The sequence below is a fragment of the Aotus nancymaae genome, unplaced genomic scaffold (assembly GCF_030222135.1).
Source record: "Aotus nancymaae isolate 86718 unplaced genomic scaffold, 86718_ANA_hifiasm-v0.15.2.pri h1tg000077l, whole genome shotgun sequence".
In the NCBI taxonomy this organism is placed as follows: Eukaryota; Metazoa; Chordata; class Mammalia; order Primates; family Aotidae; genus Aotus; species Aotus nancymaae.
Genome location: NW_026988492.1, coordinates 11,633,176 through 11,646,323, shown reverse-complemented (window position 1 = coordinate 11,646,323; position 13,148 = coordinate 11,633,176). Strand labels below are relative to the sequence as shown.

At 37.1% G+C, this 13,148-nt stretch overlaps 1 protein-coding gene across 1 annotated transcript in view; it reads right to left on the bottom strand.

Annotated features, from left to right (window-relative positions):
- The window catches only part of CUNH10orf67 (chromosome unknown C10orf67 homolog), a 164,054-nt gene that overhangs the window by 9,983 nt on the left and 140,923 nt on the right, over window positions 1-13,148 (bottom strand). Inside the window, 2 exon segments of the mRNA XM_064368442.1 lie at window positions 62-136; window positions 12,196-12,283. Coding sequence (XP_064224512.1) covers window positions 62-136; window positions 12,196-12,283 — 163 coding nt within the window.

The window sequence follows — 13,148 nt, the reverse complement described above, 5'->3', positions numbered from 1 at the left end:
TTACTTAAGTTAAATAATACCAACTCAGTAAGTATTTAATAGAGAAAAATAGGCTACTTACTGAAGATGTTCCATGACCTGAAGAGGCTGTACCTGTCAAGGTTGTTTTAGACTGCACAAATAAGGGTTTTACCTTCTGAAAGACACAAAAGATATGTACTGTGATATCAGGAGGAAATGCTAATCAAATCAAATGGATTTTAATGCTCTCCAGCCTTTAGTTGACCAAGATATGAAAACTATGCTTGTCACTTATTTGCTCAAATATGGCTGGGAAAATCATTTTCTTTATTCCAACAGGATACAGCCTCCTTCTTCTTCAGGCCACTTTGAAAGAAAATTTAAGAAAATTCTTTTCCTTAGTATCTCTCCTGACTCTCTTTCCTTTTGATTGTCCCTAAAATTGAAACTTGCAACTGGTTGGAAGCCACAAGATCGTCCCTACCACCTCCTAGTTACTAGGTGCTACAGCAATGGTGTCCTGATTCCCAAGTTAAAGAAGACAGTTTCCTGAAATCAGTTAAGGAAAACAGTTACCTGAAATTAAAGGAAGCACATACTTCTATAAATGATCTATTATGAGATCTACATGAAAATCTCCTTAAGCCTTTTGGCTGGGACAATGGAGTATAAGAATATATGGATTCAAGGAAATGTAGACAGAAGACTCTGGAAATGAACAGGCTGAGATGAAATGCCAAGGACTTTTGGATGTTATATGGAAAGATTACTTGGGAATAAAACACAGACATGGAACTTAAATCCAAATAAGACTTCCATTTCTTTTTTCTTTTCTTTTTTTTTTGAGAGGAAGTCTCACACTGTTGCCGGGGCTGGAGTGCAATGGCACAATCTCGGCTCACTGCAACCTCCGCCTCCCAGGTTCAAGCAATTTTCCTGCCTCAGCCTCCTGAGTAGCTGGAATTACAGACGCCTACCACCACGCCCAGCTAATTTTTTGTATTTTTAGTAGAGACGGAGTTTCACTATGTTGGCCAGGCTGGTCTTGAACTCCTGACCTTGTGATCCACCTGCTTTGGCCTCCCAAAGTGCTGGGATTACAGGCGTGAGCCACCGTGTCCTGCCTTCATTTCTTATATTCTTCAATGTTGCTGTAAGCTGATGAAAAGGCAGGGGCCAGGCACAGTGGCTCACACCTCTAATCCCAGCATTTTGGGAGGTCAAGGTGGAAGGGTCACTTGAGCCCAGGAGTTTGAGACCAGCCTGGGCAGCATGGCAAAAGCCCATCTCAACAAAAACTACAAAAATTAGCCAGGTGTAATAGCACATGCCTATAGTCCTAGCTACTTGAGGGGCTAGAGGGGCTGAGGTGGAAGAATGACTTGTGCCCAGGAAGTTGAGGCTGCAGTGAGCATGGAGTATGCCACTGCACTCTAGCCTGGGTGAAAGAGCAAGACCTTGTCTCAAAAACAAAAACAAACAAAGTAAGTAAGCAAGCAGGAATACTCAGGTTCAAGACTAAGAGAAGACAGAAACCCAGGACTTCCACTCTGGAGCTCTCATTCACTTTGAGGGCATCTGCTAAACTTCTGGAATATGTGCGTGAGTTGTCAAAGGTTCCTATGGCGTGGGAGCAGAGGATAAAACTCAGGACCCACCTAAGGTGTGGAATTTAACAAGACACTTCCACCCCACTGTAAGTCTGGGACTGAAAAGCTATAACCCCAGTAAAGATCAAATACTACCTCAAGTGAGGCTTCCCCAAGCAGTTTGAGGAAAATGCCTGTTTCTAAGTTTGACCACTAGTTGAATAACATTTAAAAAAACCTCCTGTGAATTCCTAACCATTACTAGCCCATGCCATTTGCCAGCTGAATTCACAAGGTGGTCTGAAAAGCCATAAGCTAAAAAAAATTAATTCCAGAATAATGGTGCTCATGGCAACTGAAAGAAGCACATTTAAACCTTTTATGAAAAAATTCCTGTTTAGCTGAGTCCTCAGAGAACTTTTATAAATAAGGCACCAAGGAAAGTGAGCAGCTCATTGTCAAAAATCTGTATATACATCATGAGTAGTTGCTAGCATAGACAAAAGATAGTAGAACCAGACTTTTTTTTGTTACTATTATACTTTAAGTTCTGGGGTACATGTGCAGAACCTGCAGGTTTGTTACATAGGTATACACGTGCCATAGTGGTTTGCTGCATCCATCCCCCATCACCTACATTAGGTATTTCTCCTAATGTTATCCCTTCCCAATCTCCCCACCCCCTGCTATTCCTCCCCTAACCCCCCCACCCCCAACAGACCCCAGTGTGTGACGTTCTCCTCCCTGTGTCCATGTGTTCTCATTGTTCAACACCCACTTACAAGTGAGAACATTCGGTGTGTGGTTTTCTGTTCTTGTGTCAGTTTGCTGAGAATGATGGTTTCCAGATTCATTCATGTCTCTGCAAAGGACATGAACCCATCATTTTTTATGGCTGCATAGTATTCCATGGTGTATATGTGCCACATTTTCTTTATCCAGTCTATCATTGATGGGCATTTGGGTTGGTTCCAAGTCTTTGCTATTGTAAACAGTACTGCAATGAACATACGTGTGCATGTGTCTCTATAATAAAATGATTTATAATCCTTTGGGTATATACCCAGTAATGGGATTGTCAAATGGAATTTTTATTTCTAGATCCTTGAGGAATTGCCACACTGTCTTACACAATGGTCAAATTAATTTACACTCTCACTAACAGTGTATAAGCATTCCTATTTCTCCACAGCTTCTCCAGCATCTGTTGTCTCCAGATTTTTTAATGATCGCCATTCTAACTGGTGTGAGGTGGTATCTCAATGTGGTTTTGAGTTGCATTTCTCTAATGAACAGTGACGATGAGCATGTTTTCATATGTTTGTTGGCCGCATAAATGTCTTCTTTTGAAAAGTGTCTGTTCATATCCTTCGCCCCCTTTTTGATGTGTGTAGAACGAGATTTTCTAATATTTCAAACATAGAAATTCTCAGTCACAAAATATAAAATAATTGTTTAATATTTTTCAAGAAATAAAAAGTAGAAGCTTGATATGAATAATTGGCATATTTAAAAAGAAGCAACAAAAATTATTGCTATTTTTTAGAAAAGTGATAAATATAATTGAAATGAAAGTCAAGTGGCCAATTTTAGCAGAAAAATTATACATCTGTGAAAATAAGTTGAAAGAGAGAATGAAACATTATCGAGGATGCAGCTCAGAGAGAGAAAATGATGTCAAATATAAAGGCTAAGCAGTAGCAATACGAAGGATAGAGGGAAGGTATAATCTCATTTGGTCAGTTTTAGAAGACAGAAAAAAATAGGAGTATGGCAAAATATAGAGTTTGAAGAGGACCATGGCAAAATATAGGGTTAAGAACTGAACACTTTCCAGAACTGGTGAAACAAACTAACCTCAACTTTCAAGAATCCTGATAAATCTCAAGCAGAATAAACAAAAAGAAATTCACAACTAGCCACATCATAGTGAAAATGCAGAACACTGAAGAAGGAGACTTGAAAAGCATCTAAAGACGAGAGACATCAATGTTAAGAAAGTCACAGTTAAAGAGACAGCAACACTCCCAATGGTAACAATGTGTATTAGTCTGTCTTCACATTGCTGATAAAGACATACCGGAGACTTTACGAAGGAAAGAATTTTAATTGGACTTACAGTTCCATGTGGCTGGGAAAGCCTCTCAATCATGGTGGAAGGCAAGGAGGAGCAAGTCACATCTTATGTGGTTGGCGGCACGCAAAGAGAGGGGCGCTTGTGCCGGGAAATCCTGTTTTTTAACCATCAGATCTTGTGAGACTTATTCACTATCATGAGAACAGCACGGGAAAGATCTGTCCGCATTGTTGAATTATCTCCTGCTGGGTTCCTCCCATAACACATGAGAATTCAAGATGAGATCTGGGTGGGGACATAGCCAAACCATATCACAATGGAATCTAGAAGACAGTGGAAAGATATGTTTAATGTGCAAAGAGAAAGTATCATAAACCTAGAATTTTACACCTAAAGAAAATACGTTTCAATAACAGGGGCAAAAATAAAGACATTTTCTGTCAAGTGATAACTGAAAGTGTAGGCCTCCAGCAGATCCCCACTAAAGAACATTCTAACGAATGTACTTCATGTAGAAAGAAAGTGACCCCAGATGGAAGGTCTGAGATGCAAGAAGGCATTGCAAATAAAGTGGTAAATATGTAAGTTAACCTAAGCAAATATTAATCAAATATGCCAATAATAATAATGTGCTATGAAGATTAAAGAAACAAGGTAGAGTTAAAACAGATGACAATAGCATTATGCACTGACAGAGGGTGGTATTTGAAATTTACTCACCCAAAGAACTTTTTTTTGTTTTATTGCATTTTAGGTTTTGGGGTCACCCAAAGAACTTTTATTGTACACCACTATAAACACACAGAGGTAATTTAAACTTTCCTGATAGAAACAAGAGTTTAGGGAAAAAAAAAAAAACAGAATGAGAAAAAAATTAACCAATTCAAAAAATGCAAATAAGGAGAAAAACACACAGAAAATAAAGACAAATATAAAACATAAAATAACAAGGTATAATTAAAGTCAAATGTATTCATGATTACAATAAAGTTAAATGGACTAAATGCCCCAGTTAAAAGAAAAAGACTGTCCAACTAGATTAAGAACAAAGTTTAATATATGCTATATGCTGTTAAAAAGAGTCACATCCAAAGCAGAAGCATACAAATGGCTGAAAGTCATAGAATAGACAAAGATATGCCAAGAAAATAATCACCTACGTTCAATTTACCAGAAAGATACAATTATAAAATAGTAAGTATCTAATAATACAGCCTAAAATTACATAAAGCAAAAATTGACTACGAGCTACCTAGAGTAATACGCAAATCATCTAAGTATAATTGTATAAAAATACAAGGTACCTAAGATTACATCTAAAACAAATATTTTCAAGACTTCTATGGAGTGAATTGAAAACTCTATTGAAATAATACCTAAACAAAATACATAACATATTTACAGATTAGAAGACTCAATGCCATAACGATGCCAATTGTGCCTAAACTGAACTGTAGATTTAACATAATTCTAATCGAAATACCAATAGAATTTGTTTTGTTTTGTTTTCTGTGAATATTAACAATCCAACTCTAAAATTTACCTGGAAATGCAAAGGTCCAATAAAGCTGAGGCACTCTTGCAAAAGAGGGCAGGAGTGTTTGCCTTATCAGATAAGATTTAGATATTAAATCAGTGTTACATTGGCACAGGAAAAAAAAGTGCAACAGAATAGACTCATATATATATAGATGAGCCCTTAGTAATGACAGGTGGAATTATATATCAAGGGGAGAAGATAGACTTTTTATTAAATAGCTATTTCACATAGTTATTTATAGTAAAAGAAAATGAAACCAGACGTCTACTTCTCTCTACATTAATATTAATTCTAGATGGATTAAGTCTATAAATATAAAAAGCAAAACAAGCAAAAAGTTTAAAGACCATAGAGAATAATATATTTTTGATTAGATGTTAGATGATCTCTTCTTAAACAAGGCAGAAAAAGATGTAAAGACAAAAAAAAAGTGTATTAAGTCAGAATAACATTGATGTTGAGAACGCTTATTTATGAAAAAGAATGCCAGAAAAAGAATAAAAACTTAATCCACAAACTGAAAGAAGACATTTGCAATACATATAACTGTTAAAGGATTAGTATCCAAATTATATACAGAACTCCTATGGAAAAATAAACATGAAACAAACCAATAGAATCAAAAGCTGAAACCTGCAGGAAACCTGAATGGCCAATAAACGTATAAAAAGATAATCACTTTCATTAATAATCAGGAAAAGACAAAAAAAATTATAAACATATACACATAAAATCCAAAACCATGAGTAACCATTATACAATTACAAGTTGGCAAAAATGATGAAGTCTGGCAATATCAGTGCTGAAGACCATGTGGAACACTAGAACTTTCATCTGTTCCTGGTTAGAGTGTCCATTAGTAATATTACTTTGGAAAGCTATCTGGCATTAGCTTTTATGGCAGAGGCTACTTATTGTCCTTCAATACGTAATCTCCTCCTTTCAATTTTTTTTTTTTTTGAGACAGGGTCTTGCTCTATTGCCCAGGCTAAAGTGCAAAGGCACAAGCATGGCTCACTGTGGGCTCGACCTCCCTTGCGCAAGCTATCCTCCGAGCTCAGCCTCCCTCAGCCTCAGGCAAACACCACCATGCCCAGCTAATTTTTTTTTTTCTATTTTTTGTAGAGACAGGGTCTCACTTTGTTGCCCAGGCTGGTCTCAAACTCCTGGGCTCAAGTGATCCTCCTGCCTCAGCTTCCCAAAGTGCTAGAATTACAGACATGAGCCACCATGCCTGGCTTTATTCTCCTCCATTTTTTTGGGTAATATAACCTCCAAGTTTTAGTTAGGTATTCGGCTACATAGATAGAGACCACCTTTCTCAGTCTCTCCTGCAATTGGATGCAGTCCTAAGTCGAGGATCAGAACTGTGGAACATGAGTGGAAGTGTTATGCGCCATTTCTGGGTCATATCCTTAAGGATAAACATTCTTGCCCTGGAGAAAGTCTAGAACCTATGGATATGAAGTTGACCGGATTTATTTATGTGGGTGAGTAAAATATCTTTTAGGAGATGTCAGGGCAGTAAGATTGAAGGAACCTGTGTATCACTTTATGGGGTACCACTCCTCATGGGGCATTGTCCTGCCTGGAGGCACTCGCTTCTTCACTGTAACATGAATGAAAGAACCTTCAATCTATTTAAGTCAGTGTATTTGTGTTGTTGCAATCACAGCAGCTTAGTCAGGTCAAGACATTGCACAGTGGATATATAATATTTCCTCTAGGACAAAAGGAAAACACTCAAATTCATGGTCCAGTTTATAAGAAATAAATCAAAACTAAGAACTCAAGTCATGATTTTGAAAAAGTAGCCAGTGAGGTCAACCATAAACATATAAATGTAAGTATAAATAATTGCTATTCATGTAGTTAGAGAGTTGAAAGCAGAAAGTAATTAACCAAAAATACTTTCATGTGACAAAGAGAATAACATAATAATAATGCGGTTCTCTACAAAGTGTAAATTAACAAAGACTAGAAGGAAAAGGGGAATATATTGATAAAATTAGGGCTGAGCGGAAGCTCAGAGAACAAAAACACATATACCTTCTTATCTTGCAGAGTATTTTAAGACTCAAAATTTACTTGATTTTTGGTTTTGATAATTTCAGAAATGTAGTAGGTGCTTGATTTACCTTAAAGTTTACCATAAAGTTTACAATATAGGAAATAAAAACAAGTGAAATGTGGTTCATATTACCTGAACCAGGAAACAAATTAAAAAAAAAAAGAGCAGGAGGCCCGGAATACATCACACATATCACCTATGTTGATAAATGCATATAGCTTCAGTTTGTCTATTAAGTGTAAATAAATGTCAGGTAAGATTTTAAAAACTAAAATCCAGTCATGTTATTATAAAAGAACACTGACACATGGTTACTGGAACTGATAGTGTGGTGATTCCTCAAAGACCTGAAAACAGAACTACCATTTGACCCAGCAATCCCATTACTGGGTATATACATAAAGGAATATAAATTGTTCTATCATAAAGATACACGCACACATATGTTCATTGCAGCACTATTCACAATTGCAAAGAAATGGAATCAACTTAAACAGCCATTAATGATAGACTGGATAAAGAAAATGTGGTACATACACACCATGGAATACTATGCAGCCATGTCAAAGAATGAGATCATGCCTCTACAGGAACATGGATAGATCTGGAGGCCATTAGCTTTAACAAAATAATGCAGGAACAGAAAACCAAATACTGCATGTTCTCCCTTATAAATGATGAAAGCTACACGATGAGAACACATGGACATATAGAGGAAAACAACAGACACTGGGGCCTACCAGAGGGTGTAGGATAGGAGGAAGAAGCGGATCAGGAAGAGTAACTAATGGGTTCTGGGCTTAACACCCGGCTGATGAAATAATCTGTACAACAAACTCCCATGAAACAAGTTTACCTATATAACAAACCTGCACATGTATCTCTGAACTTAAGTTAAATTATGAATTTAAAGTCAAGGCTAAAACAAAAAATAAAAAATAAATAAATAAAAGGGTTTACACTACCTGATTTCAAGACTTACTAGGAAAGCTGTGTTAACGAAGACAGTGTGATATTGGCAAAAGGACTGACAAACAAACCAATGGAAAAGAACAGAGTGGTTAGAAATAGACTCATACATACACGGTAATTGATCTAGAAAAACAGAACTGGTGAAATTCAGTGAAAAAAGACAAGATCAGTATTATATGAAATATATACAGAATGTGAGATATAGTCACAGCCACAGAAAGGACAACCTGCCACAGAAAAAATAACTAAGTTGGTCTTCATTAAAATAGAAATATCTGACCTTCAAAGGACACCATTCAGAAATTGAAGAAAAAAATTATAGACTGAGGAAAACAATGTTTGCAATACATATATCTGACAAAGGACTTGTATTCAGAATATATAACAAAATGCTATAACTCAGTAACAGTTAAAAACGGACCAAAGTGCAGGAATAGAGGAATGGGCACTTGTTTTTTAATTTTTTAATGGGTGTGGAGCCTCAGTTTTGCAAGGTGGAAAAGAGTCCTGGAATTCGGCTGAACGATTTGGATGTATGTGACACTACTGAACATTTAAAAATGGTTAGAATGTCACATTTTCTGTTATGTGCATTTAGCCACAAGTTTTTAAAAAGTCTTAAGTAGATCCTTCACAGAAGACCTAAGAATGATCAATCAGCACACGAAAAGATGCTCAACGTCATTACTGAGGGAAATGAAAATTACAATTACAATGAGATAACATTTTTAAATGGTTAAAATTTAAAAATTGGCAATATCAAGTTGGTGGGGTTGTGGAGCAAGTGGAATTCTCAAAGATTGCGGGGTGAGGACAAAATGATGCAGTCACTTTGGAATGCTGGCAGTGTTGCTGTTTATTTTTTGTAAAAATCTTTGGCCAGGCGTAGTGCCTCATGCCTGTAATCCCAGTAGTTTGGGAGGCCAAGGTGGGTGAATCACCTGAGGCCAGGAGTTCTAGATCAGCCTGGCCAACGTGAAGAAACTGTCTCCACTAAAAATACAAAAATTAGCCAGACATGGTGGCACATGCCTGTAATCCCAGCTATTTGGGAGGCTGAGGCAGGAGAATCACTTGAACCGGGGAGGCAGAGGTTGTAGTGAGCTAAGATCCCGCCATTGCACTCCAGCCTGGGTGACAGAGCAAGACTCCGTCTCAAAACAAAACTTTTATTTTAGGGTTAGAGGGTATATGTGCAGGTTTGTTACAGAGGTTTGTGTATCATGGGGGTTTGGTGTTGATTATTTCATCACCCAGGTAGTAAGCCTAGTATCCAGGTAGTTTTTCAATCCTTACTCTTCTCCCACCTCGACCCTCAAGTAGGCCCCCATGTCTGTTGTTCCTTTCTTTGTGTCCATGTGTACTCAGTGTTTAGCTCTCATTTATAACTGAAAACATGTGGTATTTGGTTTTCTGCTTCTTTGTTAGTTCATGTAGGATAATGGCCTCCAGCTCCATTCATGCTGCAGCAAAGGACATGATCTTGTTCTTTTTTTATGGCTATGCCATATTCCATGGTGTATATGTACCACATTTTCTTTATCCAGTCTACGGTTGATGAGCATTTAGGTTGATTCCATGTCTTTGCTGTTGTGAATGGTGAGACAATGAACATACACATGCATGTGTCTTTGTGGTTTCTTACATAGTTAAACATACACACTTCCTGTGTCCTTGCCATTCCACTCCTGAGAGATATTAAAACATACTTTCACAAGTGATTTGTAAAAGAATGTTTATGTTTATAGCAGCTTTTTTTTTTTTTTCATAATAACCCTAACTGGAAAGAGCCCATTTGTCCAACAAGAGGAAAATGGATAAACAAGTGGTGGTTTATTCATGCCATGGAATACTACCCAGCATTGCAAAGGAACTTAAGAAGGAACAACTGCCATGGATACATGCAATAACATGGGTAAATCTTAAAGCACTGTGCTGTGTAAAATGGGCCAGACATAAGAGAGTATAAACTGTATGAGTCCATCTACATAAATTTAAGAACAGGCAAAACTAACCTGTAGTGATAAAAACTGGAACAATGCTTATATGGTGTGAGGAAGGGGTCAATGTATTATCTGCAAAGGGACATGAAGGATCTTGCAGGGGTGATGGAAATGCTCAATGCCTTGACTTACAAGATGGTTACAAAGCAAAACTCTTCAAATGGTACACTTAATATTTGTGCATTTAACCATATGTAAAATATACCCCAATGGTAAGACAATAGTAAACTTTTTCTTTCATAGCATTTATCCAGATTTGTAATTTAAAGTTCGATGTTCCCCCAATTAATGCCTATCTTTTCCACACTGTAGGTCAGGCACTATTCTAAGCTCTGCAAGTAAAATGGTTTATAAGATGGACCAGTCCATCACCTAATGGAATTTACAGTTTCACAAAGAGCCATTTTTGTCTTGTTCACTATGTTACACTCAGCATGTAGCTTGGTGCTTGGTACGTATGTGTACTCAACAAATATTTGTGAGGTGGATGAGTGACTAGAGAAAGGGAACCAAGGGACAGTGTTAGTGGATCTAAAACTCACACATTCACTTGCTTAATCTTTCTCTCCTCTTCCCTATTAGTTTTTCTTAAGTATTTGAAAATCTGTATTCACTCTGGTGAGTATCTCATGTGTCAATATACTGTGTGGATATATAGATAGAGATTCATAAACTTTGAATCCAGGAAATAGGGGACATGGATGGATTCTAGACCAGATGAAGCTCTATCCGCCTCCACGGGAAGGTGAACTGCTTGGCCACTTGAGGGCAGGGTCAAGATTGTTGTCAAGGAAAATACTGGATCTACTCATGTACTTGAAGTGGTATAATTTTGAGATTTAGAAGTCTGTTTCATAAAGCCTGGAAAATTCAGATTTGGACTGAAAATGTTACCAGTTAACGATCATAAAAAAGCTTGATTTCGAGTGGCATCATATTTTCCTGGATCCTCCAGTGTTTTATTTGCTTAACTGATTAAATTTCTAAAACAAGAATTACTCCAACTAAAATTGTAACCTGCAGATGAGAAGAGGAAAAACCAAGAGGGGAAAAAAGACACTATACATATTCCTACCTATGTGGATCAGTTTGGGAACATTTCAGAGAAATCAATTATTAAAATCCTCAGCAAGTTACTATATAAACTTGGTTACAAACAGGAATTAATTTAATGTCATCTTGGAGTGTACTTCCGGCAGCAATTTAAATTTAGAAAATGGTCTTAAGTGACAAATGTTGAAAAAAAATTTCAGAAAGAAAGTGATTTTAGATTGTATGCCTTTCAAAGCAAAAAAAAAAAATGAGCATGTATTTATATATTTTATGTTTCTTAGGCCCTTCCCCACAAACCCGACTTTACTCAGAGCACTTAGCATCACAGCAGGTGCTCAACAAAGTTTGTCTCATTTTGATTTACTTATTAGTTGAAATTTACTAGATATATTTCTACACTGGGCATCATTTACCTTAACACTTAGAACCCCCAAATGAAAACAGTAAGTCAAATAGGTTAAATAACAACATAATATAGAATTGGGCTGTATGTATTACACGACCTCTAATGTGAAATTGAATGGCGTGGCACTAGGAACAGATTCTCCTGCCTTCTTTTTTTCCTTCAGATGTGACTGGAAGCTTAGACTTTGAGCTGTGATATTTCCCAGCATTACATACGTGGCCACAAATAGGCAGCCTGACAGATATGCTCCAGGCAGATCGAGTCCCCCTCCTCCGAAATTGTCCATAGTATAGCTCAACCATATTGTGCTGTAGCAATTTGTTTACACATTTACCTCTCACACTGGACTGAGCTCTTTGGGTTCAGGCACTTTGCCTTACACCCTCAGCATCTAGCAGTGACAGCCATGTACTATCTCTAGAGCCTTTAATGACAGGGCTCCATAAACCTTAAATGAGAACAGAAAGAAACAGACAGGTACATTCAAAAAGATAAATAGCATCTAAACATTACATGCACTTACAATATAATTGAAGGATGTGTCAGCAAGCACTGCAAACTGACGAAACAGTGTGTGTCTTGTAAACATCTCGTTCTTAAGGACATGAAAGCTGAAATTTAAAAAAATTGATGAAAGTTAAATGTATGGAAATCATAGGATAAAGCAAGTAAGCCTTATGTTAATGTAGCAAACTACATTAAAAATTTAAAATACTACCAAATAAAAATTTGAAAATATTAGTATGAACATACTATTTCTTTCATTTTTAAAACTACATGTTGCCTGGGCAACATGGTGAAGCCTCATCTGTGCAAACAAACAAACAAAAAATAACAGGGCATGGTGGTATACGCCTGTAGTCCCAGCAACTCAGAAGGCTGAGGTAGGAGGTTCACCTGAGCCTGGGAGGTCAAGGCCGCAGTAAGCCATGATCGTACCACTACACTCCAGCCTGGATGACAGAGTGAGACCCTGTCTCCCTGAAAAACAAAAACAAAACAAAAAACATGTTTTCCAGCTCAGAAAAGGCACAGAAATAAAGGCAATGATCACCCCTAGTCCCCAGACTGTGATTTCAAAAAGCATTTCTCATTAAATAATTCAGAGCATCTTTGAGAAATGACTGTTTCTAGATCTAAGGCAATAAATGCACAGAATGAACCTGGGACATTTTATTCTACCAGAATTCAACAAAGTCATCAAAGATTATGTCAAAAGAACACAGTAATCAACTTGAAAGAGCTCCTGTTGACTTATGATTGGAGAAATCACATATCAAAGATAAGAACTACAGTGTGTTGAAACGTCACATATATATTAGCTATTTGGGAAATTCTTAGCCTATCTTTGATTGCAAAATGATGCTAAAATTAAGAGATTCACTGTCGAGAAGATGTACTCTGTAGAGAAAGCAAGAGAATGGCTGGACAACCTTTGGGTAGAGTCTAGAAAGGAATAAAAACCACACTATTTAC